General features: G+C 45.5%; 1 protein-coding gene across 1 annotated transcript in view; it reads left to right on the plus strand.

Annotated features, from left to right (window-relative positions):
- COL17A1 (collagen type XVII alpha 1 chain) overlaps window positions 1–21,540 on the plus strand; it is a 121,671-nt gene that overhangs the window by 63,634 nt on the left and 36,497 nt on the right. Inside the window, exons 7-19 of the mRNA XM_074959401.1 lie at window positions 91–228; window positions 684–731; window positions 1,822–1,857; window positions 3,780–3,827; window positions 4,894–5,037; window positions 6,172–6,327; window positions 7,136–7,207; window positions 8,251–8,322; window positions 8,972–9,040; window positions 10,689–10,853; window positions 11,522–11,611; window positions 20,109–20,153; window positions 20,719–20,868. Of these exons, the coding sequence (XP_074815502.1) occupies window positions 91–228; window positions 684–731; window positions 1,822–1,857; window positions 3,780–3,827; window positions 4,894–5,037; window positions 6,172–6,327; window positions 7,136–7,207; window positions 8,251–8,322; window positions 8,972–9,040; window positions 10,689–10,853; window positions 11,522–11,611; window positions 20,109–20,153; window positions 20,719–20,868 (1,233 nt within the window). The remainder of the gene's footprint in view (window positions 1–90; window positions 229–683; window positions 732–1,821; window positions 1,858–3,779; window positions 3,828–4,893; window positions 5,038–6,171; window positions 6,328–7,135; window positions 7,208–8,250; window positions 8,323–8,971; window positions 9,041–10,688; window positions 10,854–11,521; window positions 11,612–20,108; window positions 20,154–20,718; window positions 20,869–21,540) is intronic.

A 21,540-nucleotide genomic window follows, 5' to 3' on the forward strand; every position in this document is an offset into this window, starting at 1 on the left:
ATCCATGCCAACACAGAAGAGTATAGGGCACCACTTTACACGTATGAGGCATTAGCTTTACTTTCTGAGGGGCGTTTGTTTTACCTATAGGTGGAAGTGGTAGAATGAATTCCTCCTCCTCCTCCTCCGGCTACAGACAAAGCCCATCTCCCTGCTCTACTCTCCCCAAATCACCTGGCTCAACCTTTGAAAGAAAAACCTACGTCACCCGCAATGCAACATATGAAGGTACCATAGAATCTGTTATAGAGATGGGGAATTAGAGGTGCCCTGCTAGGTTGTCTTGTCAGTTCCAGCCTGCTAATGCAGAATTGTCTCCTGGAGCATAAATCCCAATATGGGACAATTATGGAATAGACCACAAGGATGCATTTTAATGAAAATTACCCACAGAGTCCTATTTATAATTATAAAAAGAAAAGGAGTACTTGTGGCACCTTAGAGACTAACAAATAATTATGTTCATCCAAATAATGTTCATAGCTTATTGTGGTTGGAGGATGACAGCAGCTCATCAGTATAATACTCAGTAGTTCTTTTTAAATGGAAATGTTTGTTACCCCGTCACTGCCAGTACTTAAGATTTGGTAGATATGGGCATGATATATTAAACAATCTCTTAATGACCTTGGGGCACAAATATTTGGCAAAGCTTTAACATGGAATCTTTTCTTCTTCTGCAGGGAGCTCCAGCGCAAATTCTTCTCCTGAATTCCCTAGAAAAGAGTTCGGTATGTTCTTACATTACAGTCACTGTGAATGTCAGGCCAAGGGCATGCATGTTGGCGGCTCTATGGCTTCTGGCAGGACACATTACTGGAATACATGGATCAATAAAAATAATGCCATGCACATGACGAAATCATGGGGAAGAAGAAAAGGAGTACTTGAGGCACCTTAGAGACTAACCAATTTATTTGAGCATAAGCTTTCGTGAGCTGTGGCTCACGAAAGCTTATGCTCAAATAAATTGGTTAGTCTCTAAGGTGCCACAAGTACTCCTTTTCTTTTTGTGAATACAGACTAACATGGCTGTTACTCTGAAACCTGTCATGGGGAAGAATAACTCTGGAAAGTCTGCCCATTGGGAAAGGGGTTGCAATGTCTTATTATGCCCACAATTTCCCCTCTGCTCGGGGGTTCTCATGCAGCCAGTACAGACAGACGGATAGATAGATAGATAGATCTATGACATGCATGGAGTTACTCCACATTTATGTTAATGTAACTGAGAGCAGAATTTGGTCAGTGTTTGTATTTAAAGACCATTTCTATAGATGCTCTATTGTATATCTGCTATCCCCAACTTTGTGCTGGTGATCTTCACTTTAAGGGGAGATCTCATTGAGTTTCCTGCTCCCCAACTGAATATTAACACCCATCAGTGAAATCCAGGCATTATTATTATTCAGTGAGATATTGTTGTACAGCCAGTACAGACACATACGCCTCTATGATATGCATGGAGTTACTCCAAATTTATGTTAGATATTGTTGTATGCACACATTCCCTGGTTCTTCTCCAAGTTGGCTTCTGATTTACCATCAAGTTTCTTGATAGATCATTAGGGGCATTCGCCAACCTTGGATGTGTTGAGGGAATTATTAGATGATCCAGAAATACTAAGTACTGTATATTTTCAATTAAATATGCAGCGACCTAAGTGATGGTAGCCAAAATATTTGGGGATCAGCGTCTCCATGCCATGCCCCAGCTAAACAGAGCAACTGTACAACTCACATAAGAAGCTTGCATTACTGTTCAAATATGTTACAGTTGATAGAGTCTAAAATTTGCTTTTCTCTGATTGGTTTTCACAGCATCGTCCAATACCAGAGGGCGGAGTCAAAGCCGAGGTGAGTTGGAATGTGCTTTTTGGAGATCCTTTTGGAGATCCTCCTCCTGCTTCTCTGGACCAGTCCTGCAGCTGGTGTACATCAGTTTGGCTCCAGGGAAGTCAGTGGAGCTACATGTATTTATACCAACTGAGGATCTGGACCACTGAGATTTGGGCAGCTGCACAAACAAGTGCAATGAGCAAAATGGAAAAATCAATAAGGTGAAGAAATCAGGAGTGCAGGATGTGGGGAATTCTTCATAAGGATGAGCTGGGGAGTTGGACGGCTGAGGGTGTTAGAAATAGACCAAAGAGATTTTCATATTTAGTTCAAAGCTGGGCCAAAGTCATGATCCTGATCAAGATCAGACCCCAGGTTTTGTGTCCAAAATCTGTCAGCACTCTCTTTTTCCCTCTCTCTGTCTTATGTATACATCACCTTCAATAAATCTATCTATCTATCTATCTATCTTTATGTGACCCATCTCTATAATAGCTGAGCACTTCCAAAGTATTTAAATATTGAAATAACAATAACCCCCTTCATCTTCCTTCCATTGAGATCTGTTATATGAGACGGTAGCTACATTTCCCTAAGAGGTATGCCCTAGTGGATGGGATGGCTAGGAAATCACTGAAGCAGTGTGGTCCATTTAGACACCTTCTTGTAAAAACTTGATTTGCTTAAGCTGTTAAATAGAATTTCCCTCCTTTTATTTCGCTAATTAATCAGCCGTTTGGGGAAAAGTTGGATATAATTGATACTGAAGAGCTCAATTTATATTCCCAGCTGGTGAGAAAGCAACAGTAAAAATAATTTTATCCATATTCATATGAGCTGTGGCTATAAATCAAAGGGCATAGTTACGGCTCCTCCAGTAGATCTTAGCAATTGCCAGTTACTTCTACCTGAGATCTTTGGAGTCTCTCCCAGCACTCTAGAAACCTGAGATCTCTGGGGAATCTTCCCACACATAATAAAGCAGACACAGGAGGATCATGCTCCAGCTTTTCATATTGCTTCAAAAAATAGCCCCAATCTATCATCTTCTCCACGCAACTGCCAAAAGAAGTGTTTCTTTCATAGAACATGCACTGTTAGGTTTTATCCGGAGGAACATGTGTCAGACACTCAGGCTGGCCAGTTGGCTCCTGGACAACTAGATTTAAAGTTCGTTTCAGCCCAATCAGTTTAACCCTATATTCTCTCATGCTGGAGAGTAAAACCCAGTAATAAAACTATCTTTTGCAACCTGGCTATTTTATTTCAAAGCACTTTTGGATCAAGCAGAACCCAATAAGTCTACACTAAATGAGCCAATAGAGAAGTCGTCAAATAATAACAGACCAGTCCTTACACAGGTAAATCTCCAAGTGACGAAAATGGGAGTTTTATCTGAGTGACAGCTGGGAAGGGCTAGAGGCCCAGTGCAACTAGTAACCTTTATAATTCAGAAGTCCTTTGTGACTCTGTTTGTTCTCACATTAGGATAATATAGTAAAAGTAATTAACTAATAGATGTCAATGAGAATATCCATGTGACTAAGGGCTGCAAGATTGGGCCTTATATTAATGTTGCACCTCCCTAATGAGGTACATAAGATGCTATGCAATATGACAAAAATCTGTGCATTATGATTATTTATTAATGTATTTATATGGTACCAAAAACATCTAAGAAAACATTGTGAAAACTTAAAGGGCAATACTTCTCAGTGGGAGAGAAAGTATCAGAATCTGTCCCAAAAGTAAAAAGCCACTTCTAAAAATTCAGATCGATAAAACCAATCCATCAAGCTGTGCAAGCTGCCCAAACCTAACAGATAATAATGTTGAGAAGTGAGAAAGTTGACAGTGAGAAGTGGGGAATTAGCTTTTGCAGCCTGCTCGTGGCACCAGTTCATCTCGCTCCGTATTCATGATCCTCTTTTCTTGTGCAGAGAGCGAAATCCGAGTACGACTCCAGAGTGCTTCTCCCTCGACCAGATGTAAGTGTCCCTGCTGTTGTTTTAGAGTGAACATGGGGGCCTGGTTTTCCCCTCCTAAGGGATAGCCCTCAAGAGCCAACTCCGATGCTGACTATTTTGGTCTTGAGGATATTTCTGCTCTAACTGTGCCAATGGCTTCTCTGGGGCTGCGCACTCAGGGTGGCACATGAGGTGCCATAAAATTTGCGTGCAGTGATAAGAAACCGCCTCCCTTCACTCTCTGCAAGTAATTTTTAATTTTAAGTGTGAGGAGTGAGGAAGTTTGCTGTGGGCTAGACCTTTAGTTTGCCAGGGTGGTTTTATTTAGCTTGAATGAGTCACTTCTGGATAGAATCATTTTGCCAGTTGCTCCTCTCCTCACTACAGCCCCAGTCCTGTTCCCATTGAGGGGACTGGCAAACCTCCTATTGAAGTCAATGATGAAGGACCCTAGGTCCCCACTGCTGACTTCAGTTGCTTCCCTATGAAAGTGAGGGTCTTTACAAGAGTTCTTTGGCCTTGGTCATAGTGCTGTGCTGTTACTAGAGTGAGCCTGCACACTAGTGGGTGCCTCTATACCCCACTGAAAGGTGTATTAGATGAGACAGAAATTTGTGCATTAAAAGAGCGCTTCATAGACAGGTTCAACACCTTCCACAGTCTAGAGAGTCACCAATGTTCAGTGATATCCCAGCTGGAGTTCCAGAGATATCAGTACCTCCTTCCAGGAACCGGGGGCAGCCCTAGTCCCAGAAACTAGTCCTCTCAAAGACAGTCAGACAAGATTTTGTAGAAAGAGATGGGAAAGACCTACTGAGGATTCCCCCCCGCCCCAGCCAGTTTAGGATTTTGTCCTGCTAGATATCCTCTGGCATTTTATCCCACCTAATCCACTTTCAGGGGGAAGTGCTGGAGATGGGACAGCCATTTGCCTAATGCAGAGTTCTAAGGAGCTTTGGGAAATGGCCCTGTTTCCTGCTGGACACCACCTCTCTTACACATGTTAAAGTAGTAGGAGCATCTCTGGTTGCAGGCTATATTAGGTGATGGCTTTGGGCTTAGTCTCGACATCTGTTTTCTCTGCCAGGGACAGAACTGGATGATGTGAAGCGTTTGCTGAAGGGGAGTCGATCGGCCAGCGTCAGCCCCACACGATCGTCATCCAGCACTCTCCCCATCCCCAAGAAAGCTGTAGTGGAAACAAAGATGGTGACTGAGAGCTCCCAGTCAGGTACTTTGCAGAGGGGTGTTAGCAATGCCGGCTGCGCAGGGAGTGGAGAATGATTCATTTAAAGCATGTGGCTTGTGACATAGAAATTCCAGGCAATTCTTATAAAACTAAAGAACAATGTCAGGAACAATTCAGGTTAAAAATGTTTGCTGTCTTTTCCAGAGTGTAATAACAATGCAAAAAGGGGAGTTACACACAGGGGTGCCCAGATACTGCCCAGAGCAGAGCCATAATTGCCAGTGTCCCCCTTAATTTTCATAAAACAGAGCAGATTCCAGCTGCCATCATCTTAATTCAGAGTTGAGGCTGGTAGAGACTAAAGCCCCAAGCAATCCATTCTCTGTCTAGGTCTAAGCAGCAAGATGGAAGTTATCACAGGCCACCCTTTAGAATGTCCTACATTTGGCCCAGTGGTCTGTGTCCCACCAACCCCACATGTTCACTGGTCAACGGAGCTATGCGAGGGACAAAAATGGTCCAATATATCATCTTGCATTCGCCTACCCATCCCTGCTATAGTGCTTTAGGCATCATGGGTCAACTTTACCCCTGGTGTAACACCACTGAACTCTACCAGTGTTTAACAGAACAAATAATGGCTCAACTCTCATATTTATCTGGGTTCAGTGGTTCAAATACCCTAGTGAGGAGCTGACTCACCTGGTGTTTTTCCTAGTTGTTCATTAATAATACAATAGTTGCCCATGTGTGGAGGTGTCATAGAAGAATCCAGGGATCCATATTCAATGTTGGTTTCCTCACCAGGATGTAGACTGAAATGTGTTTAGTTTGTATTCTGCCATCATCATATGTGACTGTGATTAAACCCTTGAGGTGCTTTGCAAGTGGTTACAGTGAAGTGACACAAATTCAGGCAATCTCTGTATTTGTCGAATGGGTTCAAAATTGGCTTGGCTATAGCAGGCCAGGTGCTGATCTCAGTTACACAGGTGTGAATCTGGAGTCACTCCATTGAAACTGAGGGAGTGACTCCAGATATACACTGGAGATCAGGAGCTGATCAGAAACTGAGATCGAAACCTGGCTTTTTGTGTCCTCTGCCTCTGAGTAGGTGGTCTGTTTTCTGTTACCAGAGCCTGCTCTCACTCAACCACATTACTGTTTCCTCTCCAGTGTCGGGGACATATGACACAACCATACTGAATGCTGCCCTCCCTCCATACATGTGGTCCTCCACCCTGCCTGCAGGGTCTTCCCTTGGCAGTTACCACAACAACATGGCCCAGGGCTCTTCCCTGGTCAACACCATGTCCCATTCAACAGGATCAGGTACAGTAACCGCCCCACCCCATTGGCCACTTGTCCTAGGACCCTCTTTGTCCTGCTGCTGGTGTTTTGTGCATGGGATGAGGAGATGTTGAAGGCGGGGGAGGGATAGTGCAGGTGGAAGCAAATGCACTTGATTGTTCTCCATAGATTTCTGCCTCCCTGTGCCCCCGGAATTACTTCTGCATTGATTATGCTTTGAATCCCTTATTCATGAAGATCAGACGTCCACAGTGCCTGATCCTGTTCTGCTGAGCTTTCCCATTGACTTCAGTGAGCTCAGGATCAAACCTCTTAGAGAAGACAACATTGGATTGGAATATGGACGGTGTTTGAGTTATTACAGGGTTTGGATTCCACATTAGGACTATTAGGTGTATTCCTTGCACATCCAGAACTCCCACTTCAATCAGTGAATGCTGGGACTGAATGTTACGTCTTAGACCCATTTCTGAATGTCAGGAAGTGTCGTCCTGAATGACGCTGTTTTCTAGCTGCAAATGGAACGGTGAAGGATCCTCTAAGGTTTAAAGGACTTGGCATTCTAACCGTGTCCAGTCACTGTAACTTTTTGGAGATCAAAACCTTCTCCCTTTTTAAAATAGAGTAAAACAGAGTGTTTTGTGCAATGATTTTAAATTTCCCCCGGTGTGTTTATTGTACGTTTTCTAGCAGAATCTGTTTCTGATGAAGGAATGAAATTTCCTAGTGACCCATTCACTCTCAGGCTTTGGGGGCTGAGCCATCTGCCTGGATGCGCTGGGATCTCATTTCTCTGTTTTGACAAATCATCTTTTTCCTCCTCTTGCAGTGTTTGGCATCCCAAATAACCTGGCTTCTGGCTCTCCCACTCTGAACACAGGGCTGAGCAGTTCCTCAACAGGTCAGACTTCTCTCTTCTTCCCTACTTCGTTTCACGGAGCTCAGGACATCAGCTGAAATGTATAACAAAAAGACACCTAGATTACCCCCTCCCTCTGTGCGGTCTTTGCGCGTGTCCTGAGCTCAGTTACATCAGTCAGCATGTCCACTGGGAGTAACTCTTTTGGCTGAAATGGAGTTACTTCAGAGTCTGCCCTGAGTCATTGGCATTAGAAACTAGTGATGGAATATTTGGGGGGATGGAATATTTGGGGTCTCGGAAGAAATGTCATTTATTTGGAAAGCATCCATTAGGCCAACTTGTCTATCCTTGTGAGACAAATCCAGGATTGTGTCCTACAGGAAAATCTCAAATGTTTCATTTCAAATAACTTGAACTTCCACTGTTTCCCCAGGGAGAAAAAATGAGTGTCTATCAGACCCCGTGGTTCCTGATGTTCAGCCCACTACAGTTCCCTTTGCTCAATCCCATCCCATTACTCCAGGCTAGACCCTCCTACCTAACCCTAAACATTTATCTCCTTCATGGTGTCTACACCTTTCACATACTCAGTGTGCCTATCACATTGCCCCTCAGCTCTCCCTTAGCCAGGCTTGACCGGTCTGTGAATTCAACCCTTTCTTTACAAATCGGCCCCTCCAGAAATGCATACACAGCACAGAGACAATGCCAGGTCTCTTCACAGTCTGTTTAAGTCAAATGTTCCAAAATGGCCACCTTTATTTATCCTGAGCTGACCATGGCTTCCAGGACAGGGTGATATCGGGGCGGGCAGGGAGCTGTGGAAGGGAAAGTGACAGGTGTGCAAAATTCTTATTAAAAGTAATGAACACAAATGTGTATGAAACATTCAGCTGGCCAGCTGAGTTCATTTAGAGTCCCCAGTGGGGGGGTCGTCTCAGGCCTGCTACTCTACCTTTACAAGCAGAAATCACTGTATTTACTATTATTTTCATTGGTCCTAGTTTTTGTTTGTCCAAATGCCAGTTGCAATGCCGACCTCTTGTTATTCACCTCAGGGCTTTTTTTTTTTTTTTTTGCAGTGTTTGGTGTTCAAAACAACCTGACTCCAAGCTCTACAGCCATGACTCATAGTGCAATCGCAGCCTCCACAGGTCAGTGACATTTTAATCATTGAGAGGAGTGGCTGGGTAACTGATCTGTGTGGCTTTGTTCTGCAGTAGCGCTTCCCATGTCCCAGTAACTCCTTAATGATCAAATAATTCACATCAGGGGCCTTTCTCAGGATGCACAGTCTAAAAGACAGGACAATGCAAAGAGTGGAATCAGTGCTTTACATGAAATGTAATTGGGACTCGAATCGAGAAGGAAATGTGTTCAATTCTAATCGATCGTATTAAAGAAATATGAACACCGGTTCCCTCTGGCAGTTTTTCTGGTGTGTCATATAGGATGCAATGGGGTGTTCCCTTCAGCCAGGCACGTGTGAGGTCCAACTGTCAGCACCCAAGGCAAACAATGAGCCACTCCTGCATGCCCTTAGTCACTGGGGAAGCTCTTACCTGAGCAAGTTGTCCCATACACTTTGCAAAAGAACTTTTCACCTGGGCAAAATTGCAGGATCGAGTCCAAGGTGGGTTTGGGTCGGCACCTCAGGGTCCCCAGCCTCTTTCCTTTTGGGAACCATTCTATTTTTTCCCCTTCTCTCAGCCTGCTTCTTTAGAAATTCTTCTGTGCGGCTTTTCCTCTGGCTAGGAGGGTTCAAGTTCTGTGGTTTTAGTCTCTGCTGATTTCTGTCTTCAGTATACGGAGTGAAGAAAAACACTTCCCAGAGCGCTGGAATGGCTGGTAGCGGAGTGTGCGCTTCAACTGGTGAGTCTGCAACTCATGGAAGTCCAGGACTGACAGTATATAGCTGATGATTTGTGCGGGCAATTGTCCTCATGCAGGCAGATCATGGTTTGAAAGTATCGGAGGGTATGATTGCAGCTGGTGTGGACATACCCAGAAGATTGCAGCCCTTGTAGACATACCCAAAGTCACTTTAGTCTAGCTAGCTCAAGTGCTGCATGAAACTGCAACACCGTGTGCTTCGGCATTGGCTGTAGGTGCCGCGCCCACCTGGAACTCTGGGTAATCACACACAGTGCTAGCCCACGCCAAAGCTCGCACTGCCACGGCTTCGCTGCTCTGGTACCCTGCTAGCTAAATTAAAGCTCGCTCCGGTGTGTCTACTCCAGTTGCAACCCCACCCTGCGATAGCGGTGTAGACAGTCCCGGATTCACCCTCTTGGGCCCCTGTAACTCATGGAATAGCCTTAGAACAAATAAACACTGATCACTAACCAAAGTGTCCACTAGATGTCACTCTTGCTGTTCACAAATGAAAAGAAAGTTCAGCACTAGGAAATCAGAGACCTGATTCTGACCTTCCCCGTGCCAGGGTCATACTGGTGTAACTCAGTTGGCCTCACTGGCGTTAATCCTGATTTTAACCAGAAAAACTGGAAGCAAAATCAGGTCCATTATCTTTAATATGGAACCTGAAATTTTGCAAGGTTAGTTTTGTACAAAATTTTGCAGCATTATTGGCCCCAAGAGTTCAAAATTTATGAGATTAGTTTAACAATCGTGAGATTTTAACAAATAAATTCCAGGTTCTTTTGTTTTGCCTTCTTGTTTTTGAGCCTTTGGGGTTCATGTTTTCAAACTTTTCTCCCCAACTATGAGTGCTAGAAACCTTTTTTAAAATTACAGCCCAGCTTGTCATGTAATCACAGGACTCCAGAAGGTGGGGCTTTAAGAAAACAATAAAATATTGCAAAACTCACAGCAGAGTAGGCATTACTCCAGATTCACACCAGGATAACAGAGCAAAAGCAGGCCCATTATCTTTAATCTGAACTTTGTGCCAGTACATTTGCAAGTTTAGTTTTGTACACCATTTTGTTAGAAGACCAAGCAATTCAGGGGATCTACTTTCCATTTGCATGTGAATGTATTATATGCCTACGCCACGCCATATATAGAGTTCTCAGTAGCAATCAGCATAAACCGAAAACCTGTTCAACACTACTGCTCTTCTGCTAGCCAAAGGACTGATTGTTCCATAGCTCAGTGCTTATGGTAGCCATATTCCCATCACCAAGGGAGCCTGGGCTTTACCAAATGGTTTCATTTCAGCTGATTTGTCCTCAAGCTTCCTTAGCAAAAGTGCACTCTCTATCTTATCTGATACGGCCTCCTTACCATAATATAGGACTCCCTCACAGTCTTAAATGTAGTTATCCTCACAACACTGCCATGAGGTAGGGCACTGCTGTGATTCCTATTTTCCACGTGGGAAACTGAGGCACAGAGAGGCTAAGTGACTTGCCTAAGGTCACACAGGAAGCCTGTGGCAGAGCAGAGAATTGAATCCAGGTTTCCCAAATCCAAGGCTAGCATCCTAACCACTGGACCATCCTTTCTGCCCACTAACAAATCTCTCTCTCTTCCCCCACCCCCCCGCACACCCCAGTTGGCAGCAATGTGAACTCCCAGAGCGACGACATCCTGCGTAAAGACTGCAAGTTCCTGCTGCTGGAGAAGGAGAATGTCCCTGCCAAGAAGGAGATGGAGCTCTTGATCATGACGAAGGACAGCGGCAAGGTCTTCAGTGCTTCCAGCACGGGGCTCAGTGGAGGTATGTTCTCCTCCCACCGTCTCCCATGACATGCATGCATGCTGGGGGCTTAGAAATGAATATTAATTGCTGGGAAATAGTTCCAAAGGTGAGAGTCTGGCAGGTTCTGGGAAATTGCTATTGCAATCTATCCAGCTGTGGAACAGTCTGCCCAGGGGAGTGGTAAAACCCCTACCCCTTGGGCACATTTAAAATGACACTGAACAAAACCCTGGTACAGCAGGGAATAAATCTGTCTGAGCAGCGAGATGGACTGTATGACCTAAAGAGCCTTTTCCATCTCTAGAGTTTTCAGCTCTGTGAACTACAGAAATCTAGTGTCAAAGGGTTTGATTTGAAACTTTATAAGCCACGGGAATGCAGAATAGACATCTGGGCTGCCATGTCATCCATTAACCACTCGAGGGCAGCCTCCCACACTATGTACACAAGGACAAAGTTCATACTCTCTGTATGAAACGCCATGGAGAACTTTACAAGGCATCCCCGCTAGCCCGCTTGCTGTTAAAACTCCAGGGCTTAAAGACCAAGGGCCAGAGCTTTGGCTGGTGTAAATCAGCATGGCCCCATTGAGTTCAATGGAGCTATGCTGGTTAACACAAGCTGAGGATCTGGCCCAGTCTGACTTCTGGTAAGACATATTTGACTCCTCTTTGGACTCCACACAGCATCCTTTGCAGAAGACACCTTGAAGAGAGAAAAGCAGGGCTTCTCTTCCTCTTACACTGCAGACTCCTACCGGAAATCTGAAACAAATGGTAAGAGACGATCATTCTGGCACCGATCGCCTGTTTGTCGCAGCACACAGTCTCCTCACTACCTGTCAGAGCTTCCTCTTCTGCACCATCTGGGACAGCCTGCCTATCTCACTCCACCTCACCTGCCCTCCAGGTCTCCTTCCAGTCCCATCTGAACATATGCCTTGCCCGTGCCTCTTAGTTTCCTCTCTCACTGTGTATTAGCCTTGTGGCTGAATGCATTGATTCACAAACCAGAAAGGGACCTATTCCATGTTGGTGGAGCTAGTTACAAAGTTAGTGGTAAACTAGGGATTGGGAATATTGTATGACCTATTAAAAAAAAGAACTGTGTCATATTATGAAGACAAAGCCAATCACATGCTTGAGCCCTCTGTTTATGTGTTGCATTCCCTTCCTCTGTCTGTTGGTCTGTCTTTAGATTTTAAGCCTGTCATAAATAGAAAGGGAAGGGTAAACCCCTTTAAAATCCCTCCTGGCCAGAGGAAATCTCCTCTCACCTGTAAAGGGTTAAGAAGCTAAAGGTAACCTCGCTGGCACCTGACCAAAATGACCAATGAGGAGACAAGATACTTTCAAAAGCTGGGAGGAGGGAGAGAAACAAAGGGTTTGTGTGTCTGTCTACATTTTGTCTTTGCCGGAGATAGACCAGGAATGAAGCCTTAGAACTTTTAGTAAGTAATCTAGCTAGGTATGTGTTAGATTATGATTTCTTTAAATGGCTGAGGAAAGAATTGTGCTGAATAGAATAACTATTTCTGTCTGTGTATCTTTTTTGTAACTTAAGGTTTTTGCCTAGAGGGGTTCTCTATGTTTTGAATCTAATTACTCTGTAAGGTATTTACCATCCTGATTTTACAGGGGGGATTTCTTATTTCTAATTACTTCTATTTTTATTAAAAGTCTTCTTGTAAGAAAACTGAATGCTTTTTCATTGTTCTCAGATCCAGGGGTTTGGGTCTGTGGTCACCTATGCAAATTGGTGAGGCTTTTTATCCAACATTTCCCAGGAAAGGGAGGGTGCAAGTGTTGGGAGGATTGTTCATTGTTCTTAAGATCCAAGGGTCTGGGTCTGTAGTCACCTAGGCAAATTGGTGAGGCTTTTTACCAAACCTTGTCCAGGAAGTGGGGTGCAAGGTTTTGGGAAGTATTTTGGGGGGAAAGACGTGTCCAAACAGCTCTTCCCCAGTAACCAGTATTTGTTTGGTGGTGGTAGCGGCCAATCCAAGGACAAAAGGGTGGAATATTTTGTACCTTGGGGAAGTTTTGACCTAAGCTGGTAAAGATAAGCTTAGGAGGTTTTTCATGCAGGTCCCCACATCTGTACCCTAGAGTTCAGAGTGGGGGAGGAACCTTGACATGGTGGCATAGTGGTGGGATTAACCTGAAATCATTTTGAGATCCAGTTGAGATTTTTTTGAACTAGAAATACAGATTTTAAAAAAAAAGGAAGTCCAGAAGCTGCTGAAACTGAAAGCAGCTTGTTTTTCTCTGCTTTGTGGCCAAGCAGAGACAAAAGGGGATTATCTTTGTGAATTGCAGGTTTTCTTTGCCTGGAGGCAGGGTACTTAACTCCTGCAGGGAAATTCACAGTCTTCCAACCCAGAGTTTTTTGTTTCCCTAAAAGTAAATAGAAGGAGGGGTGTTCTACCCATTTGCCTGGAGACAAAAGTGGCAGGGGTTTTTTTTTGGATTTTGATTTTTTACAAGGAGCACAAGTTTAAAAAGGAAACTTGTTTTTTCTTTGGGCTGGGTAAACAGGTTTCAAAGTAGTTGGAAGTTTTTGCTTTGATTTGGGCCCAGAGCAGAGACAAGGGAATTGTCTTTTTCTGTAGGCTGACAATCACTATCAGAGAATAGGTATTCTATTCCAGCACAGCAAAATTTTACAGCCAAGTTTTGTTTGTTTATTTCTAAGCCTCGGGTGTAAAGTTAGTTAAAAACAGAGAGGTTAGGATGACAGAATCCACAGCACAACAAAAGATGGAATTAGCCAGATTTCAGGCTGAGGAAAAACAAAAGGAACATGAAAGACAGATAGAACTCATGCGGCTGGAAAAGGAGGTACAGGAGGCTGCCCACAGGAGGGAAATGGAGGCAAGGAAGCATGTGGAGGAGGAGAAGGAAAAAGAGAGGAAGCATGTGGAGGAGGAGAAGGAAAAAGAGAGGAAGCATGTGGAGGAGGAGAAGGAAAAAGAGAGGAAGCATGTGGAGGAGGAGAAGGAAAAAGAGAGGAAGCATGCACTGGAGATGGAGAAGGTAAAGGCTCAGCAGAATATACCAACAAACCCTAGCAATCCTTCTCCAGGTACCACTCCCCATCCCAGAAAGTTCCCCACCTACAAGGCAGGTGATGATACTGAGGCCTTCTTAGAAAACTTCGAAAGGGCCTGCCTTGGGTACAACATCTCTACTGACCAATACATGGTAGAGCTGAGGCCGCAGCTCAGTGGACCCTTAGCTGAGGTGGCAGCTGAAATGCCTAAAGAACACATGAACAAGTATGAACTGTTTAAATCCAAGGCGAGAGTCAGAATGGGGATAACACCCGAGCAGTCTCGTCGGAGGTTCAGAGCCCTAAGGTGGAAACCAGACGTGTCATTTACCCGACATGCCTACCACATTGTGAAACATTGGGATGCCTGGATATCCGGAGCAAGTGTTGAATCTCCAGTAAATTTGCCCTTCCTAATGCAAATGGAACAATTCTTAGAGGGTGTTCCTGAAGAAATAGAAAGGTACATCCTAGATGGGAAGCCCAAAACTGTAATCGAGGCAGGAGAGATTGGAGCCAGATGGGTGGAGGTGGCAGAGAAGAAAAAAACTGGTCGCAGTTGGAGCGGAGACCAGAAGGGACAACCCCAGGCCACACCCTATTACCGGGGGCCGCCCAAAGCCCCACCTACCTCCCAAAGAACCCTCCAGACCCCTTATCGTCCCACCACCCCGTTCTCCAGCAACCCTCCTCGCCCCAGTGACCCGTCAGCTGGACGATGTTTTAAATGTAACGAGCTGGGGCATGTAAAGGCCAACTGCCCCAAGAACCCCAACAGATTACAGTTCATTGCACCGGAATCGCACCAGAGGTCCACAGGCCCAGATACCTCCCAGATACCCTTGGAGCGGAGGGAAACTGTGAGTGTGGGCGGGAAGAAGGTCACAGCGTGGAGGGACACCGGAGCACAAGTGTCAGCTATCCATGCTTCCTTAGTGGACCCCAAGTTAATCAACCCAGAGATCCAAGTGACGATTCAACCCTTCAAGTCCAACTCTTTCGATTTGCCTACAGCCAAGTTGCCTGTCCAGTACAAGGGCTGGTCAGGAATGTGGACTTTTGCAGTCTATGATGATTATCCCATCCCCATGCTGTTGGGGGAAGACTTGGCCAATCATGTGAAGCAGGCCAAGAGGGTGGGAACGGTCACCCGCAGCCAGGCTAAACAAGCCGTGAGGCCTAGCTCTGTTCCGGAAACTTCTATCAGGACCCGGTCAGAGGTGATGGACCCGGACCCCAGGCCAATGTCTGCAACAGCAGTAGTGGATCCAGTCCCAGAGACCCAGATGGAACCAGTCCCAGAACCGGAACCAGCCGAACAACCAACACCAGACCCATTGTCAGCACTGAATCCAGTACTTGCAACCTCAACACCAGAGGGCCCCACCGAACCTGAACTGGCAGCAGCCGATAACCCGACACAAGAGGCTCAGCCGGAGCCTGAATCCCAACATAGTGCACCAGCGGAGAGCGGTTCACAGTCAACAGAAACAGCTCCATCCCCTATATCGCTTCCAGAGGGACCAAGCCTAGGTCCACAATCCAATGAGGAACTGATGTCTCCAGCATCGAGGGAACAGTTCCAGACCGAACAGGAAGCAGATGAAAGCCTCCAGAGAGCTTGGACGGCGGCACGGAGCAACCCACCGCCTCTCAGCTCTTCTAATCGATCCAGGTTTGTTGTAGAAAGAGGACTTTTATACAAGGAAACTCTTTCTGGTGGACACCAGGAAGACTGGCATCCTCAGAGACAGTTGGTAGTTCCAACTAAATACCGGGCCAAGCTCTTGAGCTTAGCCCATGACCACCCTAGTGGTCATGCTGGGGTGAACCGGACCAAAGACCGTTTGGGGGGGTCATTCCACTGGGAGGGAATGGGCAAGGATGTTTCTACCTATGTCCAGTCTTGTGAGGTGTGCCAAAGAGTGGGAAAGCCCCAAGACCAGGTCAAAGCCCCTCTCCAGCCACTCCCCATCATTGAAGTTCCATTTCAGCGAGTAGCTGTGGATATTCTGGGTCCTTTTCCGAAAAAGACACCCAGAGGAAAGCGGTACATACTGACTTTCATGGATTTTGCCACCCGATGGCCGGAAGCAGTAGCTCTAAGCAACACCAGGGCTAACAGTGTGTGCCAGGCACTAGCAGACATTTTTGCCAGGGTAGGTTGGCCCTCCGACATCCTCACAGATGCAGGGACTAATTTCCTGGCAGGAACTATGAAAAACCTTTGGGAAGCTCATGGGGTAAATCACTTGGTTGCCACTCCTTACCACCATCAAACAAATGGCATGGTGGAGAAGTTTAATGGAACTTTGGGGGCCATGATACGTAAATTCGTAAATGAGCACTCCAATGATTGGGACCTAGTGTTGCAGCAGTTGCTCTTTGCCTACAGAGCTGTACCACACCCCAGTTTAGGGTTTTCCCCATTTGAACTTGTATATGGCCGTGAGGTTAAGGGGCCATTGCAGTTGGTGAAGCAGCAATGGGAGGGATTTACACCTTCTCCAGGAACTAACATTCTGGACTTTGTAACCAACCTACAAAACACCCTCCGAACCTCTTTAGCCCTTGCTAAAGAAAACTTACAGGATGCTCAAAAAGAGCAAAAAGCCTGGTATGATAAACATGCCAGAGAGCGTTCCTTCAAAGTAGGGGACCAGGTCATGGTCTTAAAGGCGCTCCAGGCCCATAAAATGGAAGCATCGTGGGAAGGGCCATTCACGGTCCAGGAGCGCCTGGGAGCTGTTAATTATCTCATAGCATTCCCCACCTTCAACCGAAAGCCTAAGGTGTACCATATTAATTCTCTAAAGCCCTTTTATTCCAGAGAATTAAAGGTTTGTCAGTTTACAGCCCAGGGAGGAGACGACGCTGAGTGGCCTGAAGGTGTCTACTACGAAGGGAAATGTGCTGGTGGTGTGGAAGAGGTGAACCTCTCCATGACCCTTGGGCGTATGCAGCGACAGCAGATCCAGGAGCTGTGCACTAGCTACGCGCCAACGTTCTCAGCCACCCCAGGACTGACTGAACGGGCATACCACTCCATTGACACAGGTAATGCTCGCCCAATTAGAGTCCAACCTTACCGGGTGTCTCCTCAAGCTAAAACTGCTATAGAACGGGAGATCCGGGATATGTTACAGATGGGGGTAATCCGCCCCTCTGAAAGTGCATGGGCATCTCCAGTGGTTCTAGTTCCCAAACCAGATGGGGAGATACGTTTTTGCGTGGACTACCATAAGCTAAATGCTGTAACTCGCCCAGACAACTATCCAATGCCACGCACAGATGAACTATTAGAGAAACTGGGACGGGCCCAGTTCATCTCTACCTTGGACTTAACCAAGGGGTACTGGCAGGTACTGCTAGATGAGTCTGCCAAGGAAAGGTCAGCCTTCACCACACATCTCGGGCTGTATGAATTTAATGTACTCCCTTTCGGGCTGCGAAATGCACCCGCCACCTTCCAAAGACTTGTAGATGGTCTCCTAGCGGGATTAGGAGAATATGCAGTCGCCTACCTTGACGATGTGGCCATATTTTCGGATTCCTGGGCAGACCACCTGGAACATCTACAAAAAGTCCTTGAGCGCATAAGGGAGGCAGGACTAACTGTTAAGGCTAAGAAGTGTCAAATAGGCCTAAACAGAGTGACTTACCTTGGACACCAGGTGGGTCAAGGAACTATCAGCCCCCTACAGGCCAAAGTGGATGCTATCCAAAAGTGGCCTGTCCCAAAGTCAAAGAAACAGGTTCAATCCTTTTTAGGCTTGGCCGGTTATTACAGACGATTTGTACCGCACTACAGCCAAATCGCCGCCCCACTGACAGACCTAACCAAAAAGAAACAGCCAAATGCTGTGCAGTGGACCGAAAAGTGTCAGAAGGCCTTTAACAAGCTTAAAGCGACACTCATGTCTGACCCTGTACTAAGGGCCCCAGACTTTGACAAACCGTTCCTAGTAACCACAGATGCGTCCGAGCGTGGTGTGGGAGCAGTTTTAATGCAGAAAGGACCTGATCAAGAATTCCACCCTGTAGTGTTTCTCAGCAAAAAACTGTCTGAGAGGGAAAGCAACTGGTCAATCACTGAAAAAGAATGTTACGCCATTGTCTACGCTCTGGAAAAGCTACGCCCATATGTTTGGGGACGGCGTTTCCACCTGCAAACCGACCATGCTGCACTGAAGTGGCTTCACACCGTCAAAGAAAATAACAAAAAACTTCTTCGGTGGAGTTTAGCTCTCCAAGATTTTGATTTCGACATCCAACACATCTCAGGAGCTTCTAACAAAGTGGCTGATGCACTCTCACGTGAAAGTTTCCCAGACTCAACTGGTTAAAATCGTCCTTGAGATGTGGAAAATATTGTTAGTCTTTATGTACTTGGTAGCATATTTAGAGATGCATGTGTCTTATTAACTCTGTTTTCCTAGAGCTCCAGGAAGAAATCCCAGCCAGTGTTTCACCCTAGCTGAGATTTGGGGGGCGTGTCATAAATAGAAAGGGAAGGGTAAACCCCTTTAAAATCCCTCCTGGCCAGAGGAAATCTCCTCTCACCTGTAAAGGGTTAAGAAGCTAAAGGTAACCTCGCTGGCACCTGACCAAAATGACCAATGAGGAGACAAGATACTTTCAAAAGCTGGGAGGAGGGAGAGAAACAAAGGGTTTGTGTGTCTGTCTACATTTTGTCTTTGCCGGAGATAGACCAGGAATGAAGCCTTAGAACTTTTAGTAAGTAATCTAGCTAGGTATGTGTTAGATTATGATTTCTTTAAATGGCTGAGGAAAGAATTGTGCTGAATAGAATAACTATTTCTGTCTGTGTATCTTTTTTGTAACTTAAGGTTTTTGCCTAGAGGGGTTCTCTATGTTTTGAATCTAATTACTCTGTAAGGTATTTACCATCCTGATTTTACAGGGGGGATTTCTTATTTCTAATTACTTCTATTTTTATTAAAAGTCTTCTTGTAAGAAAACTGAATGCTTTTTCATTGTTCTCAGATCCAGGGGTTTGGGTCTGTGGTCACCTATGCAAATTGGTGAGGCTTTTTATCCAACATTTCCCAGGAAAGGGAGGGTGCAAGTGTTGGGAGGATTGTTCATTGTTCTTAAGATCCAAGGGTCTGGGTCTGTAGTCACCTAGGCAAATTGGTGAGGCTTTTTACCAAACCTTGTCCAGGAAGTGGGGTGCAAGGTTTTGGGAAGTATTTTGGGGGGAAAGACGTGTCCAAACAGCTCTTCCCCAGTAACCAGTATTTGTTTGGTGGTGGTAGCGGCCAATCCAAGGACAAAAGGGTGGAATATTTTGTACCTTGGGGAAGTTTTGACCTAAGCTGGTAAAGATAAGCTTAGGAGGTTTTTCATGCAGGTCCCCACATCTGTACCCTAGAGTTCAGAGTGGGGGAGGAACCTTGACAAAGCCCTTGGGGCAAGGACTGTAACTTCTTCTCTTCCTGGAAAATGCCTAGCACATTGGGGTGCTACTGGAAGACATGCTAAATAATAATAGTAATAATAAATAATTAATAAATGACTAGTGCTGGCTTGTCACATAAGACCTGATTCAATATAGTATCAGAGGAGTTACACCACTGGAGTGACACAGTCTTGAATGGGTGTGTAAAATGAGTGTGAATTATATGCACTGGGGTAAAGAGATGTGCATGTAGCAGGAAGTTACTAACAGGGGTAGACTGGCCCCTACTTACACTTACACTTTCCTGTTAATTGCTTTTCCTGCTACACCATCCTTCCATCCCCAGGGTATGTAAATTTCACTTGTTTTTCAGACTCAAGGAATGCCAGATCAGTACAGGTTACATCACTTTCCTGCTTGCACCCATGTTCAGCTCAGCTTACCTGCAATATGCAATTTGCACCACTTTTGTTCCACTATTTCCTGTAGTTTATACTATTGCCTGCTTTGGCCTTGCATAATTTCATTCTATTATGGGAGAGCATGTTGCAAGCAAGTACAGGTCTTAGAATGCTGCCTGTAATGGAAGTAATAGAGGGATTAAATCTACCCTACTTAGCCAAGAGAGGGATATCAAGGTGGTTAGAATAAAGCGTTGTCCAATACAGCTTGTACTAAAGACACACTGATAAACAGAATTGTATTTTAGCTGTGTCAGTATTCTCCTGGGTGTGGTTGGTAATAATTAAAAATAAAATAATTTAAAAAGATAATTAAAATCTCTTTTGTTGTAACAACAGGAGGTCTAAAATCTGTGTCAACAAAGGACAAAGCAACTTATGCAGGTCAGTAGTGCTTTGAAGATTCTTTAGTAGGAGGGGATATATTAAAGCACAGTTTACTTTCAATGAAAAAAAGAATAACCCAGCTGTGATATAAATAATCTGTAAGTGATCAATAAAGAGGGGAGGCCATTTTCATAAGGGTTGCTGTTTTAGGATGAGCACAGTCTGCACCTGCAAAATTTGCACCCGTAATTCAGATGTGGGTGCAAATCTGAGTAGATGCGCTTCTTGACTGGAGGGGTAAATCAAGTAGTTAGCAGAGCAGCTATGCAGAGCTATGGCTGCGATTCATTGTGTCATCCTTGTGCAAGCACACAAATGTAGGGGCAACTAGCACCTGCAAACTGGAAGTCAGCAGTTCAAAAAACATTAGCCCTGTTGAAATCACGGGGAGTTTTGCCATTGACTTCAGGATGCTCCGAATTTCACCCATTGTGTGCAAACTGAATTGGAAAGGTTTTTCCCGAGAGCACTGTATTTAATGGGCCTGCCCCTGCAGGCCTTATTCTCATACTGAAATCAGTGAGTTGTTTATTAACTTTGCTGTTGTCCTTTCCCACTTTAGAAATTCGAGGCGATGATGGAGGAGGAGGGATAGGGGCAGCCCCAGCTTGGTGTCCCTGTGGTTCCTGCTGTAGCTGGTGGAAATGGCTCCTGGGTTTACTCCTGGCTGGGCTGCTCCTCCTTGGATTGCTCTTCGGACTCATCGCTTTGGGTAAGAGATCACAGCAAGAGCAGGCCAAAGGATGGACTATATCGTTCAGGTTCAGTGAAATCCAGATGTGATTAGTGATTGGCCTGAACCAAACTCCAAATCTAAATACCCGCCAAACTTTGAGGAAGTTCAGATCCAGATCGATAATGAAGGAAAGCAAAACCCTCCATCCAAACCCCCTTTAGAGGGACAACACAGAGGGAAACGAAATCATGGATGGTAGAGAGAATGTAATAGTATCTGTCCCATGCAATACTTTTTTGCAGCGCACATAATTAGCCTGTGAACTTCCATTCACTGAGCACTTAGCAGGGCTAAGTAAAAGATAAAACAAAGATAAGGATAATGAGAACAACAGATACATCAGATAAGATAAAAATAATGTGTAAGGGATAGAAACCCTCTTGCTTCAGGGCAAAAGCCAACCTGTAAGTGACCAGGGTTAGGAAACTTCTCCTCTGGGCAGCATAGGCACGGGAACTAGGGGTGCGGGGGGTGCTGCAGCACCCCCAGGTTTTGCGCAGGGCTCCACTCCCAGCCCCGCACCCACCCCCAGCTGTGGCCCCAGCCTCAGCCCCCTTACCCCTGTCCAGGTTCCCCCGTCCCGGAGACACCGCCCTGCTCCCAGCTCCGGGGTTGGGGGGGGGGGGACAAAGACAGGGGTAAGGGGTC

This window comes from Natator depressus, chromosome 7 (assembly GCF_965152275.1).
Source record: "Natator depressus isolate rNatDep1 chromosome 7, rNatDep2.hap1, whole genome shotgun sequence".
NCBI lineage: Eukaryota > Metazoa > Chordata > Testudines > Cheloniidae > Natator > Natator depressus.